Raw genomic sequence first — 27429 nt, 5'->3', positions numbered from 1 at the left:
AACACATCAACAAAACAGGCCTCACTGATGATTACAACTGAAGGCCAAGTAAGGGAGTTATTGAACCTCTTCTGCTAATGCCACAATACCAGTGGTCTCAGACTTAAGACTGCATCCCGAAATTGGCCTAGGGTGTATCTCTGTGGTGTCAGATATACATCTAGTCTAAAGAAGAAGCTGCTCTGGAAGGAGGGCGTTAGGGATGAAGGCTGACAAAGGTTTAAAAATTCCTGGGAAAAAGACAAACACTAGAAAGTACCCCAGCCCTATAGTACATATTTTACCTTTATTTAACTTGGCAAGTCAGTTAAGAACAAATTCTTATTTTCAATAACGGCCTAGGAACAGATTTGTACCTTGTCAGCTCAGGGATTTGAACTCTGGTTACTAGTCCAACGCTCCAACCACTAGGCTACCCTGCCGTCCCTACATAACGTAGCTGTGGTCAATCTGAGAGAACCATGCCATGGTCTGAGTTAGTTTGTCAACGCCTATAACAAATCCTTCAGAATATATCTACTGTACTCTAAAAAAGGGAGAAAAGCAGGAAAAGGATCCAAGTGGATTTTGCAGGTCCCCTTGGCCCGGCGGCTTTATGAGTTAGTACTAGCAGGCTAACTAATCATCCGTCCCCCCATCTCTGTTCTCAGAGTGGTGGTACTATGAGGTCAGGTGGTTATTCAGTCAGGCCCACAGATATAATATCACTACACATCCCCTGCAGGGCTGAGCTGGTGACCTTCTGGTCCAGAGGTCAAAGGTCATTGAAAGAGAGTCCTATTGGCTGTTCTCTTCAGACCTATACAGTCATTGGTTCAGACCCGTGTATGGCGACAGCTGTGTGAGGATCCGGTGCCCGCCCCAGCGGTCCCGGAGGCTGAGTTGGGGTCCTCGTCGCTGGACTCCCCGGCCTCCCGCTCCTCCTTGTGGAGCCCCATGCTGATGTGGCTCTGGAGGGCAGCGGGGGTCAGCCACTCCTTAGGGAGGCAGGTCTGGAGGAAGGGCACGCAGGAGCTGAAGTAGGCCAGGCGGTTCACCCAGCGAGGGATCTCACGCCCACACAACAGCTGGAATAGAACGAGTACAACTTAAAAAAATACTCCACATAAAAATGTATTTTAAATTCAATAGGCATTATTCATTTTTAAAAAAAATGTTTTTTTTATCCAGTTATCAAGTTATTCACAATAACTTAAATATATTTCAGATATTGTACGTGTGATCAAAGAAACAAAATGTTGAATAATTGCATGAATGTTTCTCATACTGACCTCAGACAGCGAGGATGAGAAGTGGTTGCAGTTCTTGTGCATTAGATGGTAGGAGTTGCCCTTGAAATCTGTTCCCAGGTCCTCCATGATTTTATCCATATCCTCCACAGCAAAGTCTGTTGTGCCCAAAGCGATGGCCTCCCTGTGTAGAACGAAGAAAACAAAGCTGATACGGACATACCAAACTTGGAGATAGCGGTGCTGGGTGTAACGGGGAAATATTTCATTAATTCCTCTCCTGTATATTATTTACTGTAACTAAGTACTGGAGGTTCCTACCTATAAGTACGGAGGTTCCTACCTATTTATTCATTTATTTTATTTATTTCACCTTTATTTAACCAGGTAGGCAAGTTGAGAACACCTTTATTTAACCAGGTAGGCAAGTTGAGAACAAGTTCTCATTTACAATTGTGACCTGGCCAAGATAAAGCAAAGCAGTTCGACACATACAACGACACAGAGTTACACATGGAGTAAAACAAACATACAGTCAATAATACAGTATAAACAAGTCTATATACGATGTGAGCAAATGAGGTGAGATAAGGGAGGTAAAGGCAAAAAGGCCATGGTGGCAAAGTAGATACAATATAGCAAGTAAAACACTGGAATGGTAGATTTGCAATGGGAGAATGTGCAAAGTAGAAATAAAAATAATGGGGGTGCAAAGGAGCAAAATAAATAAATTAATTAAATACAGTAGGGAAAGAGGTAGTTGTTTGGGCTAAATTATAGGTATGTACAGGTGCAGTAATCTGTGAGCTGCTCTGACAGTTGGTGCTTAAAGCTAGTGAGGGAGATAAGTGTTTCCAGTTTCAGAGATTTTTGTAGTTCGTTCCAGTCATTGGCAGCAGAGAACTGGAAGGAGAGGCGGCCAAAGAAAGAATTGGTTTTGGGGGTGACTAGAGAGATATACCTGCTGGAGCGTGTGCTACAGGTGGGAGATGCAATGGTGACTAGCGAGCTGAGATAAGGGGGGACTTTACCTAGCAGGGTCTTGTGGATAACATGGAGCCAGTGGGTTTGGCAACGAGTATGAAGCGAGGGCCAGCCGACGAGAGCGTACAGGTCGCAATGGTGGGTAGTATATGGGGCTTTGGTGACAAAACGGATTGCACTGTGATAGACTGCATCCAATTTGTTGAGTAGGGTATTGGAGGCTATTTTGTAAATGACATCGCCAAAGTCGAGGATTGGTAGGATGGTCAGTTTTACAAGGGTATGTTTGGCAGCATGAGTGAAGGATGCTTTGTTGCGAAATAGGAAGCCAATTCTAGATTTAACTTTGGATTGGAGATGTTTGATATGGGTCTGGAAGGAGAGTTTACAGTCTAACCAGACACCTAAGTATTTGTAGTTGTCCACGTATTCTAAGTCAGAGCCGTCCAGAGTAGTAATGTTGGACAGGCGGGTAGGTACAGGTAGCGATCGGTTGAAGAGCATGCATTTAGTTTTACTTGTATTTAAGAGCAATTGGAGGCCACGGAAGGAGAGTTGTATGGCATTGAAGCTTGCCTGGAGGGTTGTTAACACAGTGTCCAAAGAAGGGCCAGAAGTATACAGAATGGTGTCGTCTGCGTAGAGGTGGATCAGAGACTCACCAGCAGCAAGAGCGACCTCATTGATGTATACCTATAAGTACGGAGGTTCCTACCTATAAGTACTGAGGTTCCTACCTATAAGTACTGGAGGTTTCTACCTATAAGTACTGAGGATACTACCTATAAGTACTGAGGTTCCTACCTATAAGTACTGAGGTTCCTACCTATAAGTACGTAGGTTCCTACCTATAAGTACTGAGGTTCCTACCTATAAGTACTGAGGTTACTACCTATAAGTACTCAGGATACTACCTATAAGTACTGAGGATACTACCTATAAGTACTGAGGTTCCTACCTATAAGTACTGAGGTTCCTACCTATAAGTACTGAGGTTCCTACCTATAAGTACTGAGGTTCCTACCTATAAGTACTGAGGTTACTACCTATAAGTACTCAGGATACTACCTATAAGTACTGAGGATACTACCTATAAGTACTGAGGTTCCTACCTATAAGTACTGAGGTTCCTACCTATAAGTACTGAGGTTCCTACCTATAAGTACTGAGGTTCCTACCTATAAGTACTGAGGTTCCTACCTATAAGTACTGAGGTTCCTACCTATAAGTACTGAGGTTCCTACCTATACGTACTGAGGTTCCTACCTATAAGTACTGAGGTTCCTACCTATAAGTACTGAGGTTCCTACCTATAAGTACTGAGGTTCCTACCTATAAGTACTGAGGTTCCTACCTATAAGTACTGAGGTTCCTACCTATAAGTACTGAGGTTCCTACCTATAAGTACTGAGGTTCCTACCTATACGTACTGAGGTTCCTACCTATAAGTACTGAGGTTCCTACCTATAAGTACTGAGGTTCCTACCTATAAGTACGGAGGTTCCTACCTATAAGTACTGAGGATACTACCTATAAGTACTGAGGTTCCTACCTATAAGTACTGTAGGTTCCTACCTATAAGTACTGAGTATACTACCTATAAGTACTGGAGGTTTCTACCTATAAGTACTGAGTATACTACCTATAAGTACTGGAGGTTTCTACCTATAAGTACTGTAGGTTCCTACCTATAAGTACTGAGGTTCCTACCTATAAGTACTGAGGATACTACCTATAAGTACTGGAGGTTCCTACCTATAAGTACTGAGTATACTACCTATAAGTACTGGAGGTTTCTACCTATAAGTACTGTAGGTTCCTACCTATAAGTACTGAGGTTCCTACCTATAAGTACTGAGGATACTACCTATAAGTACTGAGGTTCCTACCTATAAGTACTGAGGTTCCTACCTATAAGTACTGAGGTTCCTACCTATAAGTACTGAGGTTCCTACCTATAAGTACTGAGGTTCCTACCTATAAGTACTGAGGATACTACCTATAAGTACTGAGGATACTACCTATAAGTACTGAGGATACTACCTATAAGTACTGAGGATACTACCTATAAGTACGGAGGTTCCTACCTATAAAAAGTCTACCGGTGTTGAATGTTATGGTTAAAGTTTGGCTCCATTCTGGGTCTGGGACACAATGATAATGTATCTGTCACACTGTGTGATTCTGTAGCAGCTGATGTTGTGGTCTTCCTACAAGCGTCTCAGTCTGGTGTTTAGAGAACATTTGGTGCTATCTGATTAATATATACAGTGCCTTCAGAATGTATTCATAACCCCTGACTTATTCCATATTTTATTGTGTTACAGCCTTATTCTAAAATGTATTAAATAGATGTTTCTCGCCCCTCTACGCACAATACTCCATAATGACAAAGTGAAATTACATTCTTGCAAATTTTTCTGAAAATGAAATGCAGAAATATCTAATTTACATAAATATTCACACCCCTGAGTTACAATCACTGTTGACAGTGATTACAGCTGTGAGGCTTTCTGGGTTAGTCTGTAAGACCTTTGCACACATTGATTCTACAATATTTGCCCATTATTCTTTTCAAAGCCAAATCTAGACAGTCATTTTCAAGTTTTGCCATAGATTTTCAAGCAGATTTTAAGTCAAAGCTGTATCTTGGCCACTGAGGAACATTCACTGTCTTCTTAGTAAGCAACTCCAGTGTAGATGTGTCCTTGTGTTTTAGGTTATTGTCCTTCTGAAATGTGAATTCATCTCCCAGTGTCTGCTGGAAAGCAGACTGAAACAGGTTTCCCTCCAGGGTTTTGCCTGTGCTTAGCTCCATTCCATTTATTTTTTATCCTGAAACACTCCCAACTCCTTAACGATGACAAGCATACCCATAACATGATGCAGCCACCACTATGCTTGAAAATATGGAGAGTGGTACTCAGTAATGTGTTGTATTGGATTTGCCCCAAACATCACATTTTGTGTTCAGGACAAAAAGTGAATTGCTTTGCCACATTTTTTGCAGTATTACTTTAGTGCCTTGTTGGAAACAGGATGCATGTTTTGGAATAGTTGTATTCTGTACAGACTTCATTATTTTCACTCAGAATACAACTATTCCAAAACATGCATCCTGTTTCCATGTTGATCAGTATCTCTAGTTCCACATTCATCTTCTGCACATCTACCATTCCAGTGTTTAATTGCTATATTGTAACTTTGCCACCATGGCCTATTTATTGCCTTATCTTACCTCATTTGCACTCACTGTACAGAGCCTTGCGAAAGTATTCGGCCCCCTTGAACTTTGCGACCTTTTGCCACATTTCAGGCTTCAAACATAAAGATATAAAACTGTATTTTTTTGTGAAGAATCAACAACAAGTGGGACACAATCATGAAGTGGAACGACATTTATTGGATATTTCAAACTTTTTTAACAAATCAAAAACTGAAAAATTGGGCTTGCAAAATTATTCAGCCCCCTTAAGTTAATACTTTGTAGCGCCACCTTTTGCTGCGATTACAGCTGTAAGTCGCTTGGGGTATGTCTCTATCAGTTTTGCACATCGAGAGACTGACATTTTTTCCCATTCCTCCTTGCAAAACAGCTCGAGCTCAGTGAGGTTGGATGGAGAGCATTTGTGAACAACAGTTTTCAGTTCTTTCCACAGATTCTCGATTGGATTCAGGTCTGGACTTTGACTTGGCCATTCTAACACCTGGATATGTTTATTTTTGAACCATTCCATTGTAGATTTTGCTTTATGTTTTGGATCATTGTCTTGTTGGAAGACAAATCTCCGTCCCAGTCTCAGGTCTTTTGCAGACTCCATCAGGTTTTCTTCCAGAATGGTCCTGTATTTGGCTCCATCCATCTTCCCATCAATTTTAACCATCTTCCCTGTCCCTGCTGAAGAAAAGCAGGCCCAAACCATGATGCTGCCACCACCATGTTTGACAGTGGGGATGGTGTGTTCAGCTGTGTTGCTTTTACGCCAAACATAACGTTTTGCATTGTTGCCAAAAAGTTCAATTTTGGTTTCATCTGACCAGAGCACCTTCTTCCACATGTTTGGTGTGTCTCCCAGGTGGCTTGTGGCAAACTTTAAACAACACTTTTTATGGATATCTTTAAGAAATGGCTTTCTTCTTGCCACTCTTCCATAAAGGCCAGATTTGTGCAATATACGACTGATTGTTGTCCTATGGACAGAGTCTCCCACCTCAGCTGTAGATCTCTGCAGTTCATCCAGAGTGATCATGGGCCTCTTGGCTGCATCTCTGATCAGTCTTCTCCTTGTATGAGCTGAAAGTTTAGAGGGACGGCCAGGTCTTGGTAGATTTGCAGTGGTCTGATACTCCTTCCATTTCAATATTATCGCTTGCACAGTGCTCCTTGGGATGTTTAAAGCTTGGGAAATCTTTTTGTATCCAAATCCGGCTTTAAACTTCTTCACAACAGTATCTCGGACCTGCCTGGTGTGTTCCTTGTTCTTCATGATGCTCTCTGCGCTTTTAACGGACCTCTGAGACTATCACAGTGCAGGTGCATTAATACGGAGACTTGATTACACACAGGTGGATTGTATTTATCATCATTAGTCATTTAGGTCAACATTGGATCATTCAGAGATCCTCACTGAACTTCTGGAGAGAGTTTGCTGCACTGAAAGTAAAGGGGCTGAATCATTTTGCACACCCAATTTTTCAGTTTTTGATTTGTTAAAAAAGTTTGAAATATCCAATAAATGTCGTTCCACTTCATGATTGTGTCCCACTTGTTGTTGATTCTCCACAAAAAAATACAGTTTTATATCTTTATGTTTGAAGCCTGAAATGTGGCAAAAGGTCGCAAAGTTCAAGGGGGCCGAATACTTTCGCAAGGCACTGTATGTAGACTTTTTGTTTTCTTTTGTTCTACTGTATTATTGACTGTATGTTTTGTTTATTCCTTGTGTAACTCTGTGTCGTTGTATGTGTCGAATTGCTTTGCTTTATCTTGGCCAGGTCGCAGTTGCAAATGAGAACTTGTTCTCAACTGGCCTACCTGGTTAAATAAAGGTGTTCTCAACTAGCCTACCTGGTTAAATAAAGGTGTTCTCAACTAGCCTACCTGGTTAAATAAAGGTGTTCTCAACTAGCCTACCTGGTTAAATAAAGGTGTTCTCAACTAGCCTACCTGGTTAAATAAAGGTGTTCTCAACTAGCCTACCTGGTTAAATAAAGGTGTTCTCAACTAGCCTACCTGGTTAAATAAAGGTGTTCTCAACTAGCCTACCTGGTTAAATAAAGGTGTTCTCAACTAGCCCACCTGGTTAAATAAAGGTGTTCTCAACTAGCCTACCTGGTTAAATAAAGGTGAAATAAATAAATAAAAATTAAAAGTGTTTATAAAGTCATTTGTGTTTATAGATTCAGTTGAATTTAAGCAACAGCCACTAGTCTCTTGTATGAGCAGGTGCAATAATATCCACTTCACTTTCATGCTCATATCAAGTGGCAGCTGTACTCATCCAGGGACATCCTCTACCAGCCCTCACTCACCTGCTCCCTGTCCCCTCTTCACATCCCCTACCAGCCCTCACTCACCTGCTCTCTGTCCCCTCTTCACATCCCCTACCAGCCCTCACTCACCTGCTCTCTGTCCCCTCTTCACATCCCCTACCAGCCCTCACTCACCTGCTCTCTGTCCCCTCTTCACATCCCCTACCAGCCCTCACTCACCTGCTCTCTGTCCCCTCTTCACATCTCCTACCAGCCCTCACTCACCTGCTCTCTGTCCCCTCTTCACATCTCCTACCAGCCCTCACTCACCTGCTCTCTGTCCCCTCTTCACATCCCCTACCAGCCCTCACTCACCTGCTCTCTGTCCCCTCTTCACATCCCCTACCAGCCCTCACTCACCTGCTCTCTGTCCCCTCTTCACATCCCCTACCAGCCCTCACTCACCTGCTCTCTGTCCCCTCTTCACATCTCCTACCAGCCCTCACTCACCTGCTCTCTGTCCCCTCTTCACATCCTCTACCAGCCCTCACTCACCTGCTCTCTGTCCCCTCTTCACATCCCCTACCAGCCCTCACTCACCTGCTCTCTGTCCCCTCTTCACATACCCTACCAGCCCTCACTCACCTGCTCTCTGTCCCCTCTTCACATCCCCTACCAGCCCTCACTCACCTGCTCTCTGTCCCCTCTTCACATCCCCTACCAGCCCTCACTCACCTGCTCTCTGTCCCCTCCTCACATCTCCTACCAGCCCTCACTCACCTGCTCTCTGTCCCCTCTTCACATCCCCTACCAGCCCTCACTCACCTGCTCTCTGTCCCCTCTTCACATCTCCTACCAGCCCTCACTCACCTGCTCTGTCCCCTCTTCACATCCCCTACCAGCCCTCACTCACCTGCTCTCTGTCCCCTCTTCACATCCCCTACCAGCCCTCACTCACCTGCTCTCTGTCCCCTCTTCACATCTCCTACCAGCCCTCACTCACCTGCTCTCTGTCCCCTCTTCACATCTCCTACCAGCCCTCACTCACCTGCTCTCTGTCCCCTCTTCACATCTCCTACCAGCCCTCACTCACCTGCTCTCTGTCCCCTCTTCACATCCCCTACCAGCCCTCACCCACCTGCTCTCTGTCCCCACTTCACATCCCCTACCAGCCCTCACTCACCTGCTCTCTGTCCCCTCTTCACATCTCCTACCAGCCCTCACTCACCTGCTCTCTGTCCCCTCTTCACATCTCCTACCAGCCCTCACTCACCTGCTCTCTGTCCCCTCTTCACATCTCCTACCAGCCCTCACCCACCTGCTCTCTGTCCCCACTTCACATCCCCTACCAGCCCTCACTCACCTGCTCTCTGTCCCCTCTTCACATCCCCTACCAGCCCTCACTCACCTGCTCTCTGTCCCCTCTTCACATCCCCTACCAGCCCTCACTCACCTGCTCTCTGTCCCCTCTTCACATCCCCTACCAGCCCTCACTCACCTGCTCTCTGTCCCCTCTTCACATCCCCTACCAGCCCTCACTCACCTGCTCTCTGTCCCCTCTTCACATCCTCTACCAGCCCTCACCCACCTGCTCTCTGTCCCCTCTTCACATCCTCTACCAGCCCTCACTCACCTGCTCTACATACAGCTTATCGGAGGGCATGTTTGCAGCTTTACAGCGAAGAAAACTACTTGTCTCTAGCCTAAACGGTTAAAAATATGACCCATATTACCGAAGGTGGCTTTTAAAAAAAAAAATTGGAATTCGAGTGCATATTATATAGTTATTGGTTTGATAACAAACAACGTTGTTCAGTCATGTTACCTAGCAACATGGTTACAAACAACATTGTTCAGTCATGTTACCTAGCAACATGGTAATAAACAACTTTGTTCAGTCATGTTACCTAGCAACATGGTAACAAACAACGTTGTTCAGTCATGTTACCTAGCAACATGGTAACAAACAACGTTGTTCATGTTACCTAGCTAGCTAACAACATGGTAACTTGACAGTAGGTTTAGGCACATTTGATTGGCCCAGGAGGAACGGAAAAGGATTAGCTTCTCGGGAGATGTGCTTCAAAAGGTTGGATTCATATAGGCCCAGTGGTGTAAAGTACTTAAGTAAAAATACTTTTATGTACTACTTAGGTATTTTTGTTGTGGCATCTGTACTTTACTTTACATATTTTTTATAACTTTTACTTCACTACATTCCCAAAGAAAATGATGTACTTTTTACTCCATACATTTTCCCTGACACCCAAAAGTCCTCGATACATTTTAAATGCTCAGCAGGAAAATTGTCTAATTTACACACTAAACAGAGAACATCCCTGGTCATCCCTACTGCCTCTGATCTGGATGACTCACTAAACAGAGAACATCCCTGGTCATCACTACTGCCTCTGATCTGGAGGACTCACTAAACAGAGAACATCCCTGGTCATCCCTACTGTCTCTGATCTGGAGGACTCACTAAACAGAGAACATCCCTGGTCATCCCTACTGCCTCTGATCTGGAGGACTCACTAAACAGAGAACATCCCTGGTCATCCCTACTGCCTCTGATCTGGAGGACTCACTAAACAGAGAACATCCCTGGTCATCCCTACTGTCTCTGATCTGGAGGACTCACTAAACAGAGAACATCCCTGGTCATCCCTACTGCCTCTGATCTGGAGGACTCACTAAACAGAGAACATCCCTGGTCATCCCTACTGCCTCTGATCTTGCAGACTCACTAAACACATGCTTTGTTTGTAAAGGATGTCTGAGTGTTGGATTGAGCCTCTATCTGGAAATAAGTGTCCGTCTGCTTATCTTAAAATAAGGAATTTGAAATTATTTATACTTGTACTTTTGATACTTAAGTATATATATAAAACCAACTAATTTTAGACTTTTACTCAATTTATATTTTACTGGGTGACTTTCACTTTTACTTGAGTCATTTTCTATTAAGGTGTCTTTACTTTTACTCAAGTATGACAATTGGGTAATTGTTCCACCACTGTATAGGCCTAATGTAAGCCTAAACAATACTGAACAAAAACATAAAAACACAACATGCAACACTTTCAACATTTTTACTGAGTTACAGTTGATATGAGGAAATCAGCCCATTTAAATAACTTCATTAGGCACTAATCTATGGATTTCACATGACTTGGCTCATCGCGTTCTAGCGAGCGGGGCGGTGCGCCTGCAGGCTGACCTCGGGTCGTCAGGTGAAAGGTGCTTCCGGGTTAAGCTGTTAAAGAAGCGCGGTGTTTTTAAGGACGCATGACTCGACCTTCGCCTCCTGAGCCCGTTGGGGAGTTGCAGCAATGAGACAAAATCATAATTGGGGAGGAAAAAAATGGTAAAAAACTAAATAAAACAATATGGTCCTCACAATGGGCCACAGGATCTCTTCACGGTATTTCTGTGCATTCAAATTGCCATTGATAAAACGCAATTATGTTCGTTGTCCGTAGCTTATGCCTGCCCATACCATAACCTCACCGCCACCATGGGGCACTCTGTTCACAACGTTGACATCAGCGAATCACTCGCCCCCACCATTCTATACACGTGGTCCGCGGTTGTAACGCCGGTTTGACGTACTACCAAATTCTCTTAAAAGATGTAGAGAAATTAAACATTCAAAATACCGCAAAAAAAATAATGCTAATTTAAAGCGTTTAAAACCAATATATGGTCACTATGCCAGGGTTCTCCGAAAATCAGATTGTCGCTGCGCCACATTACCGGCTTGGCTGCGCCACTATGTAAAGATATCAGAGCAAAGTGAAACTGATAATGACACAGTAACTTTGATCGCCAATGACACTGTCGTGAATTGCGAAACAAGCCAGTCATACATTCAGAGCGTTATTATGTTCCTCGGTTAATTCAGTGCATTTCAGCTGGAGGTCTAGTCTATCTCGACACAGAGCGCAGCGTTGTCCAATCATACAAACTTGTAACCGCAATTAAACTAAATGCAAATGACTGAAGTTTTCTAAGCTTACTAGATAACCTCCAACGAATGACAGAATATCTCCTATTTGTCAAAATCAAGTTGATGATTATACAGATAGCAGATCAGCTCATGGATAAAGGGGCGATGGAGAGTGGAAATAGTTGAAATATCAAGGTAACTGTTTAAAAAAAATATCCATATCTCCTCTCATACGGTTTATTGATCACACATTCTCTACCGAAGCTCTCATAGGGGCAGCAATACGAGACAGCGCAGAGAAGCGGGTGAAAACAAAATGTTTTAAAGCAGTATTTTGACATGGATTGGCAAGAGACGTGCTTTTTAATGCAACCTATGGATTACAGAATAAAATTAGGAATTTATGCGAGACAGGAGTCAGAATTTTGCGATTGGGATGATAGAAAAATAGCCTAGACTCTATAGAAGGCTACGACGCGAGTCAATAGATACAGAATACTCTTGACTTAGGTTACGTTGTTGCAAAGCTAAATGTTTCTGATCAGTGATCGATGAGCAAACAAATAAATTATCTAACACTTTTACTTGTCCAGCCAGAGATCAATTAACCAAATACACACTTGCATAACAAGTTAGCAAAATGTTCTGATTGGCTAATATATGAGCAAACATGAATAATGATCATTAGCACTCACATCAATTTAGCGCACATTTCCCCATTCTAATTGTTACCTAATGATTCAGTGAAAACAAAAATGGAATGATTTATAGTGGAGTCGCCCAAACGTGAATCAAAGCAGCGCGATTGGGCTGTCCCAATCAAAATGGCGCTGAAATGACCATCTACTGTAGGCGACCACGCATGACTATTGCTTTAAATTAGTATAACGGTTGGATATGACTTTGGGAGTTTCAGTGTAAGCAAAAATTGAATACATGCCTTCAATTAATAGCATTAGCCTAATTTATTACAATATATATATATATATATATATATATATATATATAGTTTTCCTCTCTCTGTGCTTTTTCTAGGTCATCATTCTCTCATTCTTTTCTCCTCATTCCCCTGCCACCTGCCTTCACCACGTTCTTCCCAACACTAGTTTAAGTAAATATAGCCTACTGTTTTATAAATTGTATTTTTATTTTAGAAATCTGGCTTTTTTTTCTGGTTTGAGCTCATTTAATATCTGTGATGTCCGACCAGGCCTGGGCTCGGGCTTCAGCTCACCGGACTGGGATCAGACTGAGATCGGATGTTCACTTCAGATGAGAACTCTTAAAACTGCATTCTGATCTTCTGTTGTGAAACAGAGGCCATTGACCCCCTTTTTTTAATGTGACAAGGCCCTCTGTAGAACCCTGTGTGTGTGTGTGTGTCTGTGTCTGTGTGTGTGTGTGTGTCTGTGATGATTGTAAACTCACTTGAATTTGAAGGTCTCTCCTAATTCAGTGGTGTTTCCAGGGTTTATTTCAAATATACCACTAAACGGGTACGGATGACCTCCATACGCAAACTCTGTAATAAAGACGAGAAGAAAAGGAACACCTTGAACATCAGAGATGTATCGTCGCTCACATTACAGGTGGGAGGAATGAAAAGAGAAAAACAAATGTTGTCACCACCTCGCCTTCCAACAAAGGAACTGTGTAGCAAGCTGAAAGTGAGAAGATACTGTGTGTGGTGAAAAGATATCACATGGTGTGAGAAGATATCGTGTTGGTGTGAGAAGATATCGTGTTATCGTGTGAGAAGATATCGTGTTGGTGTGAGAAGATATCGTGTTGGTGTGAGAAGATATCGTGTTATCGTGTGAGAAGATATCGTGTTGGTGTGAGAAGATATCGTGTTGGTGTGACAAGATATCGTGTTGGTGTGAGAAGATATCGTGTTGGTGTGAGAACATATCGTTTGGTGTGAGAAGATATCGTTTGGTGTGAGAAGATATCGTGTTGGTGTGAGAAGATATCGTGTTGGTGTGAGAAGATATCGTGTTGGTGTGAGAACATATCGTTTGGTGTGAGAAGATATCGTTTGGTGTGTGAAGATATCGTGTTGGTGTGAGAAGATATCGTGTTGGTGTGAGAAGATATCGTGTTATCGTGTGAGAAGATATCTTTTGTTGTGAGAAGATATTGTGTTGGTGTGGGAAGATATCGTGTTGGTGTGAGAAGATATCGTGTTGGTGTGACAAGATATCGTGTTGGTGTGAGAAGATATCGTGTTGGTGTGAGAAGATATCGTGTTGGTGTGAGAAGATATCGTGTTGGTGTGAGAAGATATCGTGTTGGTGTGAGAAGATATCGTGTTGGTGTGAGAAGATATCGTGTTGGTGTGAGAAGATATCGTGTTGGTGTGAGAAGATATCGTGTTGGTGTGAGAACATATCGTTTGGTGTGAGAAGATATCGTTTGGTGTGAGAAGATATCGTGTTGGTGTGTGAAGATATCATGTGGGTGTGAGAAGATATCATGTGGTGTGAGAGGATATCATGTGGTGTGAGAAGATATCATGTGGTGTGAGAGGATATCGTGTGGTGTTCGATCAATGTGTCATCCTGGCTGATAGGCTCCTCATGACTACATAATCTATTATAACGCAGAAAAAACATCCTCATATTTTAAAAAACTATGAATTACCCTGTGAAAGTTACGTGATCTTCCGCGTTACTTCTGGGTCGTGTCCCCTAATCTTTTGAACGGGCTTGACGATTATATCATCAAATTCGAGAAAATGCAGACGTGTAAGAGATACATAAAAATCACACGTGTAAGAGATACATAAAAATCACACGTGTGTTTATGGGTGTATTGACATCTGCCAGATGCCTTTCTTGAAGTGTTTAATAAATAAGGTCGGTCGGTCGGTGGTAAAACTCTCTCTCTCTCCACACATTATGATTCAGTGGTGAGTAACTCAGGAGGAAAGATCAACAAAATGACAGAACCTCAATGGGATAGAGGCTGTAGAGAGACGTTCCACATCGAACATTCCATTTAGCCAACAGCACACTGACTGAATGAATGAATGGGTGAGTGAGTGAGTGAGTGAGTGAGTGAGTGAGTGAATGGCTGGATGAATGAAAAAGTAATGAAGGTCTTCCTCTGTACCTCGGCCATAGATCTCAATGCCTGAGTGGTAGACTCCAACACCCAGAGTGGAAGTGTACTCGTTGATCCAGTACTAGAACGAGAGAGAGAGAGAGAGAGACAGAGAGAGAGAGATGGAGAGAGACAGAAAGAGAGAGAGACAGAGCAGAGAGAGACAGAGCAGAGAGAGAGAGACAGAGAGAGAGAGAGACAGAGAGAGAGAGAGAGACAGAGAGAGAGAGAGAGAGAGAGAAAGACAGAGAGAGAGACAGAGAGAGAGAGACAGAGAGAGAGAGAGAGAGAGAGAAAGACAGAGAGAGAGACAGAGAGAGAGAGAGAAAGACAGAGAGAGAGAGAGAGACAGAGACAGACAGAGAGAGAGAGACAGAGAGGGAGAGGGAGAGAGAGATTCAACAGTTAGATGTCCTGGAACGGTTGGAATGCCATTTCCCCCCCTTCAAAACTGAAATATGAGAGCGAGTTTGCGTGGTTTAAAAAAAAAAAATATCGCACATTTTGTATTTTGAATTTCAAATCCTGAAATGAAATGCACAGTAAAATTGTAATCAAAGTGTTAATAGAAGCATGTCTGACCACCAAACCACATGTTCACAGAAACACTGGGAAAGTTAAAAAAGGATGCTACTCATAATCTCCTCTACACATACAGAACCCCCCCCCCCCCCCCCCCCCCCCCCTCTTACAGAAACCCTCTCTTCCCAATCAGGGTACCTGTAATAAAGGCTAATCGAGTGTCTCAGATTAGAAGTGCTGTTTTCAGTTTAGCCTTTTAGAGCAGAGATAATAAATAATATAATAATAATAATAATTAATAATAAAGGTCACATGGGACAGGGAAGACCTGATCTGAGATCAACTTTATACGGATGGACCCAGACCTTCGGTAGCACCCCATCACCACAGATTATCCTCCCTAAAAGCAAACTTTTCGACAATGCAGAGAGAAAAATAGAAAAATTACAGAAAAATAATAACACAAGGAATAAATACATACTGGATACCAGGTACTAACATGGCTATATACCCGGGGTACCAGGTACTAACATGGCTATATACAGGGAGTACCAGGTACTAACATGGCTATATACCCGGGGTACCAGGTACTAACATGGCTATATACAGGGAGTACCAGGTAATAACATGGCTATATACCCGGGGTACCAGGTAATAACATGGCTATATACAGGGAGTACCAGGTACTAACATGGCTATATACCCGGGGTACCAGGTACTAACATGGCTATATACAGGAAGTACCAGGTAATAACATGGTTATATACAGGAAGTACCAGGTAATAACATGGCTATATACAGGGAGTACCAGGTAATAACATGGCCCATAATGACAAAGCGAAAACAGGTTTTTAGAATTGTGTGCAAATTTATTACAAATAAAAACATTCAGGCCGGCCTCCCGAGTGGCGCAGTGGTCTAAGGCACTGCATCGCAGTGCTAGCTGTGCCACTAAAGGTTCTGGTTTCGAGTCCAGGCTCTGTTGATGACTGCTGTGAGCGGGAGACCCATGGGGCGGTTAGGGGAGGGCTTAGCCGGCAGGGATGTTCCGGTCCCATCACGCACTAGCGACTCCTGTGGCCGGCCGGGCGCAGTGCACACTGACCAGGTCGCCAGGTGTACGGTGTTTCCTCCGACACATTGGTGCGGCTGGCTTCCGGGTTAAGTTGGCGTTGTGTCAAGAAGCAGTGCGGCTTGGTTGGGTTGTGTTTCGGAGGACACACGGCTCTCGACCTTCGCCTCTCCCGAGTCCGTACGGAAGTTGCAGCGATGGGACAAGACTGTAACTACCAATTGGATACCACGAAATTGGGGAGAAAAGGGGTTAAAAAAGTACACCTTTTTTAAAATTAATAAACAGGTATTCAGACCCTTTGCTTTGAGACTCTACATTGAGCTCGGGTGCATCCTGTTTCCATTGATCATCCTTGAGATGTTTCTACAACTTGATTGGAGTCCATCTGTGGATAAATTCAATTGATTGGATATGATTTGGAAAAGCACACACCTGTCTTTATAAGGTCTCACAGTTGACAGTGCATGTCAGAGCAAAAAATCAAGCCATGAGGTCGAAGGATTTGCCAGAGCTCCGAGACAGGATTGTGTCGAGATACAGATCTGGGGAAGGGTACCAAAAAATGTTTGCAAGACAGTGGCCTCCATCATTCTTAAATGGAAGAAATTTGGAACCACCAACTCTTCCTAGAGCTGGCCGCCCGGCCAAACTGAGCAATCGGGGGAGAAGGGCCTTGGTCAGGGAGGTAACCAAGAACTTGATGGTCATTATGACAGAATTCCAGAGTTGGGAGAACCTTCGAGAAGGGCAACCATCTCTGCAGCACTCCACCAGTCTGGCCTTTATGGTAGAGTGGCCAGACGGAAGCCATTCCTTTGTAATAGGCACATGACAGCCCGCTTGGAGTTTGCCAAAAGGCACCTAAAGGACTCTCAGACCATGACAAATAAGGTGTTCTTGTCTGATGAAACCAAGATTGAACTCTTTGGCCTGAATGCCAAGTGTCACGTCTGGAGGAAATCAGGCACCATCCCTACGGTGAAGCATGGTGGTGGCAGCATTATGTTGTGGGGATGTTTTTCAGTGGCAGTGACTGGGAGACTAGTCAGGATCGAGGGAAAGATGAACGGAGAAAAGTACAAAGAGATCCTTGATGAAAACCTGCTCCAGAGCTCTCAGGACCTCAGACTGGGGTGAAGATTCACCTTCCAACAGGACAACAACCCTAAGCACAGAACCAAGACAACGCAGGAGTGGCTTCAAGACAAGTCTCTGAATGTCCTTGAGTGGCCCAGTCAGCGCCCCGACTTGAACCCGATTGAACATCTCTGGAGAGACGTGAAATTAGCTGTGCAGCGACGCTCCCCATCCAACCTGACAGAGCTTGAGAGGATCTGCAGAGAAGAATGGGAGAAACTCCCCAAATACAGGTGTGCCAAACTTGTAGCGTCATACCCTAGAATACTCAAGGCTGTAATCGCTGCCAAAGGTGCTTCAACAAAGTACTGAGTAAAGGGTCTGAATACTTATGTAAACGTGATATTTCAGTTTCTTATGCTTAATAAAATGTGTATCATTTCTAAAAATCAGTTTTTTGCTTTGTCATTATGGTGTATTGTGTGTAGATTGTTGAGTGGAAAATACAATTGAATACATTTTAGAATAAGAATGTAATGTAACAAATTGTGGAAAAAGTCAAGGGTTCTGAATACTTTCTGAATGTATTTCGCTTGGGGGTAGAAGCTGTTCAGGGTCCTGTTGGTTCCAGACCTGGTGCATCGGTACCACTTGCCGAGCAGCAGCAGAGAGAACAGTCTATCACTTAGGTGGCTGGAGTCTTTTACAACTGTTAGGGCCTTCCTCTGACACTGCCTAGTGTAGAGGTCCTGGATGGTAGGGATCTCGGCCCCAGTGACTGGGCGGTATGCAATATCCTCTGTAGTGCCTAGTGGTCGGGTCCCAAGCAGTTGCCATACCAAGCGGTGATGCAGCCAGTCAAGATGCTCTCATTGTTGCAGCCGTATAACTTTTTGAGGATCTGAGGGCCCATGCTGAATCTTTTCAGCCTCCGGAATGTGAGGAGGTGTTGTTGTGATCTCTTCACGACTGTGTTGGTGTGGTAGGACCAGGATAATTCTTTAGTAATGTGGACACAACGATGAACTTGAAGCTCTCGACCTGCTCCACGACAGCCCAGTCGATGTGAACGTGCTCGACCCTCCGTTTCCTGTAGTCCACGATCAGCTCCTTTGTCTTGCTAACTTTGAGGGAGATGTTGTCCTAGCGCCACACAGCCAGGTCTTGGACCTCCTTGCTGTAGGCTAACTCATCATCGTCAGTGATCAGGCCTACCACCGAGTCGTGTGTGGCCATGCAGTCGTGGGTTAACAGCGAGTACTAAGCACGCACCCCTGAGGGGCCCCAATACCAAGGGTCAGCGTGGAGGATGTGTTGTTGCCCACTCTAACCACCTCTAACCAGCAGGAAGTCAAGGATCCAGTTGCAGAGGGAGGTGTTTAAGCCCAGGGTCCTTAGCTTAGTGATGAGCTTGGAGGGCACTATGGTATTGAATGCTGAGCTGTAGTCAATTAACAGCATTCTCACGTAGGTGTTCCCTTTGTCCAGGTGGGAAAGGACAGTGTGGAGTGCAATAGAGATTACATCATCTGTGGATCTGTTGGGGCGGTATGCAAATTGGAGTGGGTCTAATGTTTCTGGGATGATGCTGTTGATGTGAGCCACGAACAGCCTTTCAAAGCATTTCATGGCTACAGATGTGAGTGCTTCGGGCCGATAGCGATTTAGACCGGTTACCTTGGCGTTCTTGGGCAAAAGGGACTATGGTGATCTATTTGAAACATGTAAGTATTACAGACTGGGTCAGAGAGAGGTTGGGAATGTCAGTGAAGACACTTGGCAGGTGGTCAACGCACACTCCGTCTGGCCCTGCAGCTTTGTGAATGTTAACCTGTTTAAAGGTCTTACACACATCAGCTACAGAGAGCATGATCACACAGTCATCCAGAACAGCTGGTGGTCTTATGCATGGTTCAGCTTGCGTCACTGGGCAGCTCACGGCTGGGTTTCCCTTTATAATCCGTGATAGTTTGCGAGCCCTGCCACATTCGACGAGTGTCAGAGCCGGTGAGGTAAGACTCGATCTTGGTCCTGTATTGACGCTTTGCCATGTTTGATGGTTCATCGAAGGCCGTAGCGAGATTACTTACAAACGTCTGGATTTAGCGTCCCGCTCCTTGAAAATGGCAGCTGTAGCCTTTAGCTCGGTGCGGATGTTGCCTGTAATGGATGGCTTCTGATTGGGATATGTACGGTCACTGTGGGGACGACGTCGTCAATGCACTTATTAATGAAGCCTGTGACTGATGTGATAAACTTCTCAATGCCATCGGATAAATCCCCGGGAACATATTCCAGTCTGTGCTCGCAATCAGACCTCCTGTACCCGTGTGAGTGGGGTGGGAAGGGGGGGGTAAAAGACATTCACAGCCCACCAGCTGGACCCTCCATTAATAATAGATAATGGAGACTTTCCTGACTGACACAGTGCTAGTGGAACACTATCTATAAGCTTACTGTTGCAGGCTCTCACATTCGGTATCCAACCAACTATTCTGTCTTAATTAGAATTGGTAAACTGATAAGGCAAAGAAGCTAACTTTATTTTGTGGACTAGATTACTGGAGTGCTTTGCTATTGGTCTTTCATTTGAATTTGACATTATCTGAAACACACCACTGAAAGAATCACCTTTAGTATTTGGTAAAACCATGTCTTGCATCTATGCAGTCTAACGCTGGAATGATGCTCGCAGTCTCTGAGGAACTCCCGCATTACATTCCATTGTCTTTCCATGCAGAAATATCATGCCTCATTTCACACCCATCCTCCAATATCTCTGTCTGTCTCTCTCTCTCTCTGCGTCACTGTCTTTTAGAAATCAACCCATCACTCCTTCAGATCTCTCAATGCTCAGGCACAGAGTACAGTAATTCAAATGTATTCCTGTCTTCACTTGTCTTAGGTTCTTATTGCTGTTATTCAAAAAGTGTTTAGGACTAGAGCTCTACGAACCAGGGTTGGGGCGAATTCCATTTCAAATCAACTCATTGCTTTTCAATGAGGTGCTCCCGAGTCCCAACCCATGATCACTTCTCTCGTTCTCTCTCTGGGGTCGCACCCTTCTCTCTCTCTCTGGGGTCGACCCCTTCTCTCTCTCTCTCTCTGGGGTCAACCCCTTCTCTCTCTCTCTCTGGGGTCGCACCCTTCTCTCTCTCTCTCTGGGGTCGACCCCTTCTCTCTCTCTCTCTGGGGTCGACCCCTTCTCTCTCTCTCTCTGGGGTCGACCCCTTCTCTCTCTCTCTCTCTCTGGTGTCGACCCCTTCTCTCTCTCTCTCTGGGGTCGACCCCTTCTCTCTCTCTCTCTGGGGTCGACCCCTTCTCTCTCTCTCTGGGGTCGACCCCTTCTCTCTCTCTCTCTGGGGCCAACCCCTTCTCTCTCTCTCTCTGGGGTCGACCCCTTCTCTCTCTCTCTCTGGGGTCGACCCCTTCTCTCTCTCTCTGGGGTCGACCCCTTCTCTCTCTCTCTCCCTCTCTGGGGCCGACCCCTTCTCTCTCTCTCTCTGGGGTCGACCCCTTCTCTCTATCTCTCTCTGGGGTCGACCCCTTCTCTCTCTCTCTCTCTGGGGTCCCACCCTTCTCTCTCTCTGGGGTTGCACACTTTTCCAGCAGCCCCTGCATGACCTGTAGTGTGCCAACCTGAGGGTCCCAGACATAGAGCAGTCCGGGCAAATGCCAGATGGGCTGGTACATCTTTAGCCCAGTGGGCCGGTCTAAATGGTGGAGTTTCGAGCAAAATACTGTTACCACAATAGGCCGGTGTGGTAGAAATGCCCGGGCTGATTTATGGTCCCAGTCTGTCCCTACTCCCAACAAAGCAGAGCAAACACTAGGATTTAATCAGACGTTTTTATCAGCTGTGACTTTCAGCTCCACTGGGGTCCTCATCTGTGACTGCTGGCCTGGAGACATCAGAGGAGAGGTGAGGAGCCACAAGGATAGTAAAACAAGAAAAATAATCCCTCGTGGTGACATGTCCCACATCCCCTTGAGGATAAAGGGGTTAGAATTAGGTTTAGGGTTACGGAAAATCGGATTTTGAATGGAAATTCCTTTTAGGTTCCCACGAGGATAGAACAAATCGCGTGTGCAAAGAGACTAAATATTGTATATTGTGTGTGTGTGACAATAGTAGATTAAGTATGTTACATTGATTCCCCATGCAAAATAATGTCACTGAGTGTAAACACACAATCTTACCATATCATACACATTAAGGATGACAGGTTCATTAGCCATGGTTTAATCCTGAGATGGCAAGGCAACGTCGTCCTCTCCCTCCGACGTAATTGCTCTGGGAATAGTTAGCACCTCTCGCCCCCGACACCCAAGAGGCGCATAGGATGGTCCCTCTGCTGATGTGCGCTTCCCGGATGGGCTACTCACACCGCGGCGTATTGGACTGAACGGAGCACCAGGGTAGATGAATGATGGTTATAATAATGTCTGTCATGCTCTGTCCTCAGCCAAAATAATACATTCTGTCCGTTCAAAAGCTACGAGTATCTAGACTCTAGAGGTCGATAAAAAAAAGTATCAAATATCAAAGCGGGGAAACGTAATATTTCGCTTTCTGGCTGTAAAGACCACAGGCACGCACAAAACAAATCCGTGTAGTTAGCTCACTAGCTAGCTCGAACTAGCCAGTTGCAGAACTTTTATTAACAAGGCCCATTTCCATTACCAAGCGAGAAAAATAAGGGCTCTGGAAACCAAACCTTCGGTTGCCTCTGTTATCGCATAAACTGCGATCAGCTAAAACAGCACAGCTGGCCTGGGAGGATGATGATGATAATCAGGTTGAGACGAAGAGAGATTGATAAATGGGCCCAAAATCTGTTTTATCCAGCAGGTGGCGTTTTTTGAAAGTTTTTTTTTTAACCTTTATTTAAACTAGGCAAGTCAGTGAAGAAGAACAAATTCTGATTTACAATGAGTGTGGAATTTGGTTAACAAAAAAAGTAATGGTTTATTTGCAAGGTGTGGCTTATTTGATCGAATAGAAGTTTCGTATTGTTTAAGTTGTTATGAGTGTAACGTTACCGGTATAAGTAGGACACGTGATATCGCGGAAACAATTGAGAGAAAAAAATAACTTTATATCGAAGATCTGTCCTCTCATTGGCTAGAATGGTCCCACCTGATCTTGCCTCCTACCGACTGCTTTCCATTTTGAAGACAGTCATTTTAACAGAGCTTGAGTATCTGGTTAATCACTTGAGTATCTGGTTAATCACTCGAGAATCTGGTTAATCACCCGAGTATCTGGTTAATCACCCGAGAATCTGGTTAATCACCCGAGTATCTGGTTAATCACCCGATAATCTGGTTAATCACCCGAGTATCTGGTTAATCACTCAAGAATCTGGTTAATCACTCGAGAATCTGGTTAATCACCCGAGTATCTGGTTAATCACCCGAGAATCTGGTTAATCACCCGAGTATCTGGTTAATCACCCAAGAATCTGGTTAATCACTCAAGAATCTGGTTAATCACTCGAGAATCTGGTTAATCACTCGAAAATCTGGTTAATCACTCGAATCTGGTTAATCACCCGAGAATCTGGTTAATCACTCGAGAATCTGGTTAATCACCCGAGTATCTGGTTAATCACTCGAGAATCTGGTTAATCACTCGAGTATCTGGTTAATCACTCGAGAATCTGGTTAATCACTCGAGAATCTGGTTAATCACTCGAGAATCTGGTTAATCACTCGAATCTGGTTAATCACTCGAGAATCTGGTTAATCACTCGAGAATCTGGTTAATCACTTGAGAATCTGGTTAATCACCCGAGAATCTGGTTAATCACCCGAGAATCTGGTTAATCACCCGAGAATCTGGTTAATCAAACGAGAATCTGGTTAATCACCCGAGAATCTGGTTAATCACTCAAGAATCTGGTTAATCACCCGAGTATCTGGTTAATCACCCGAGAATCTGGTTAATCACCCGAGTATCTGGTTAATCACTCAAGAATCTGGTTAATCACTCGAGAATCTGGTTAATCACTCGAGAATCTGGTTAATCACCCGAGAATCTGGTTAATCACCCGAGAATCTGGTTAATCACCCGAGAATCTGGTTAATCAAATGAGAATCTGGTTAATCACCCGAGAATCTGGTTAATCACTCAAGAATCTGGTTAATCACCCGAGTATCTGGTTAATCACCCGAGAATCTGGTTAATCACCCGAGTATCTGGTTAATCACTCAAGAATCTGGTTAATCACTCGAGAATCTGGTTAATCACCCGAGTATCTGGTTAATCACCCGAGAATCTGGTTAATCACCCGAGTATCTGGTTAATCACCCAAGAATCTGGTTAATCACTCAAGAATCTGGTTAATCACTCGAGAATCTGGTTAATCACTCGAAAATCTGGTTAATCACTCGAATCTGGTTAATCACCCGAGAATCTGGTTAATCACTCGAGAATCTGGTTAATCACCCGAGTATCTGGTTAATCACTCGAGAATCTGGTTAATCACTCGAGTATCTGGTTAATCACTCGAGAATCTGGTTAATCACTCGAGAATCTGGTTAATCACTCGAGAATCTGGTTAATCACTCGAATCTGGTTAATCACTCGAGAATCTGGTTAATCACTCGAGAATCTGGTTAATCACTTGAGAATCTGGTTAATCACCCGAGAATCTGGTTAATCACCCGAGAATCTGGTTAATCACCCGAGAATCTGGTTAATCAAACGAGAATCTGGTTAATCACCCGAGAATCTGGTTAATCACTCAAGAATCTGGTTAATCACCCGAGTATCTGGTTAATCACCCGAGAATCTGGTTAATCACCCGAGTATCTGGTTAATCACTCAAGAATCTGGTTAATCACTCGAGAATCTGGTTAATCACTCGAGAATCTGGTTAATCACCCGAGAATCTGGTTAATCACCCGAGAATCTGGTTAATCACCCGAGAATCTGGTTAATCACCCGAGAATCTGGTTAATCACCCGAGAATCTGGTTAATCACTCAAGAATCTGGTTAATCACCCGAGTATCTGGTTAATCACCCGAGAATCTGGTTAATCACCCGAGTATCTGGTTAATCACTCAAGAATCTGGTTAATCACTCGAGAATCTGGTTAATCACTCGAGAATCTGGTTAATCACTCGAATCTGGTTAATCACCCGAGAATCTGGTTAATCACCCGAGTATCTGGTTAATCACTCGAGAATCTGGTTAATCACCCGAGTATCTGGTTAATCACTCGAGAATCTGGTTAATCACTCGAGTATCTGGTTAATCACTCGAGAATCTGGTTAATCACTCGAGAATCTGGTTAATCACCCGAGAATCTGGTTAATCACCCGAGAATCTGGTTAATCAAACGAGAATCTGGTTAATCACTCGAGAATCTGGTTAATCACTCGAGAATCTGGTTAATCACTCGAATCTGGTTAATCACTCGAGAATCTGGTTAATCACTCGAGAATCTGGTTAATCACTCGAGAATCTGGTTAATCACTCGAATCTGGTTAATCACTCGAGAATCTGGTTAATCACTCGAGAATCTGGTTAATCACTCGAGAATCTGGTTAATCACCCGAGAATCTGGTTAATCACCCGAGAATCTGGTTAATCACCCGAGAATCTGGTTAATCACCCGAGAATCTGGTTAATCACTCAAGAATCTGGTTAATCACCCGAGTATCTGGTTAATCACCCGAGAATCTGGTTAATCACCCGAGTATCTGGTTAATCACTCAAGAATCTGGTTAATCACTCGAGAATCTGGTTAATCACTCGAGAATCTGGTTAATCACTCGAATCTGGTTAATCACCCGAGAATCTGGTTAATCACCCGAGTATCTGGTTAATCACTCGAGAATCTGGTTAATCACCCGAGTATCTGGTTAATCACTCGAGAATCTGGTTAATCACTCGAGTATCTGGTTAATCACTCGAGAATCTGGTTAATCACTCGAGAATCTGGTTAATCACTCGAGAATCTGGTTAATCACTCGAGTATCTGGTTAATCACTCGAGAATCTGGTTAATCACCCGAGAATCTGGTTAATCAATCTGGTTAATCACCCGAGAATCTGGTTAATCAATCTGGTTAATCACCCGATAATCTGGTTAATCACTCGAGAATCTGGTTAATCACTCGAGTATCTGGTTAATCACTCGAGAATCTGGTTAATCACTCGAGTATCTGGTTAATCACTCGAGAATCTGGTTAATCACCCGAGAATCTGGTTAATCAATCTGGTTAATCACCCGAGAATCTGGTTAATCAATCTGGTTAATCACCCGAGAATCTGGTTAATCACTCGAGAATCTGGTTAATCACTCGAGAATCTGGTTAATCACTCGAGAATCTGGTTAATCACGCGAATCTGGTTAATCACTCGAGAATCTGGTTAATCACTCGAGAATCTGGTTAATCACTCGAGTATCTGGTTAATCACTCGAGAATCTGGTTAATCACTCGAGAATCTGGTTAATCACCCGAGAATCTGGTTAATCACCCGAGAATCTGGTTAATCAATCTGGTTAATCACCCGATAATCTGGTTAATCACTCGAGAATCTGGTTAATCACTCGAGTATCTGGTTAATCACTCGAGAATCTGGTTAATCACCCGAGAATCTGGTTAATCACCCGAGAATCTGGTTAATCACTCGAGAATCTGGTTCATCTGTGTGATGCTTTTTGTACGAATCCGGGATATTAACTGCAGAATATCACTTCTCTCAAAGGCGGCGATAAGGCAAAATATATAGATATATAGATAGTATATAACAGATAGCTGGCAATAGATTTCCGTATTGTTTTAAGGTTCACTTTTGTCTTGTCAGCTGTGGTGGTAAAAGCTAGCAATAGCGCAGGTATAGGACGTATCCAAGCCATGATCATTGTAGCTGGTGAAGCAGTTGAGTTAGTAAACAACAGTCGCGGATGATGTGGCTTTTCATCACACAGACAGATTGAGAGTCGAGTCGTTTTCCTGTAGTTGGCTACTGTCCTCCGCCTGCCTGTCCGATGATATCCTCCCCATCCCAACATTATCTCTCACCGGAAAAACAACAAAAAGTGTCCTCCGGTCTCCAGAAACTGCTCAAAAGAAACTGAATGAAATCACTTTGGTGCGGGTTATGACTAGATTTCATACCGTATTTGTCCGATTTGGCCTTACGTAGCAGGTTAGAATTTACGTCGCAGGTTAGAATTTACGTCGCAGGTTCAGAGAATTAGGAAAATCATGGGGGGAAAAAAGCTAAAACGTTTATGTTAATTTAACAAACGCTGTATCCCTTCTAGCCATGACCTGTGTTGCGCGTCGCAGCTGGCCCTCTGTACGGGCCGGGGAGGGGGGCATGCTTCTCTGTGAACGGGAACGAGTAAATGTCTTCCGCCACTACTTATGTCAATGCTGAGCTATATGAAGCCCCCAGCCTTGTTACAAAATGTGCTCAATCTGGCCTCTGCATGCCACGCGAGGCTTCGCAATTGAGTCGCACCATACATTCGGCGCCTCCGACCACATTTTCGGATCAAGCATACATGTTTGATTACAACATCGTGCGGCCTCCAACATTCTCCCCGCCACAAATTGATAAAGGGCTGCATAAATGGGCAGAGAGTTGCAGAAGTCAACAAAGCTTTTACCAAGAGATCACTTTAAAAATGATTTATCATCCAAAGTCACGGGTGGAATCTTTACAGCAGAATCTGTAGTAATGTTAGATTGTGCAGAACATGAGTATAGGGGAGACCCATACATTAGGGTGATTTATTATTTATTTAACTAGGCAAGTCAGTTAAGAACAAATTCTTATTTACAATGACGGCCTAGGAACCAGTGGGTTAACTGCCTTGTTCAGGGGCAGAAGGACAGATTTTTACCTTGTCAGCTCTAACCACTAGGCTACCTGCCGCCCCAGGTACAGTGCATTACAACAAAAATTAACTTGCTTGAAGGATATACACAGTAGGAGACAAGGATATACACAATAGGAGACAAGGATATACACATTAGGACACAAGGATATA

At 43.9% G+C, this 27429-nt stretch overlaps 1 protein-coding gene across 1 annotated transcript; it reads right to left on the bottom strand.

The window, feature by feature from the left end:
* Positions 1 to 265: 265 nt before the first annotated feature.
* LOC110504280 (deubiquitinase DESI2) lies at positions 266 to 26734 on the bottom strand. The gene is made up of 5 exons (XM_036955334.2): positions 21614 to 26734; positions 14749 to 14821; positions 13063 to 13156; positions 1272 to 1413; positions 266 to 1067 (listed from the first exon to the last, which is right to left on the bottom strand). The coding sequence occupies exons 1-5, from the start codon at positions 21650 to 21652 to the stop codon at positions 816 to 818; spliced, it is 600 nt and encodes a 199-aa protein (XP_036811229.2). The 5' UTR covers positions 21653 to 26734; the 3' UTR covers positions 266 to 815.
* Positions 26735 to 27429: the final 695 nt, after the last annotated feature.

Source organism: Oncorhynchus mykiss, chromosome 19 (assembly GCF_057628025.1).
Source record: "Oncorhynchus mykiss isolate SJ-2025 chromosome 19, ASM5762802v1, whole genome shotgun sequence".
Classification (NCBI taxonomy): domain Eukaryota; kingdom Metazoa; phylum Chordata; class Actinopteri; order Salmoniformes; family Salmonidae; genus Oncorhynchus; species Oncorhynchus mykiss.
This window is presented reverse-complemented; position numbering and strand designations above follow the sequence as displayed.

Excerpts from the sequence above, each read along its gene's own strand:
- LOC110504280 (XM_036955334.2), bottom strand. The coding sequence starts at position 21,652 with ATGGCTAATGAACCTGTCATCCTTAATGTGTATGATATG. Across the intron at positions 14,822-21,613 it reads TCCTTAATGTGTATGATATG|TACTGGATCAACGAGTACAC; the intron begins GTAAGATTGTGT and ends CTCTCGTTCTAG. Across the intron at positions 13,157-14,748 it reads CATTGAGATCTATGGCCGAG|AGTTTGCGTATGGAGGTCAT; the intron begins GTACAGAGGAAG and ends TCTTTATTACAG.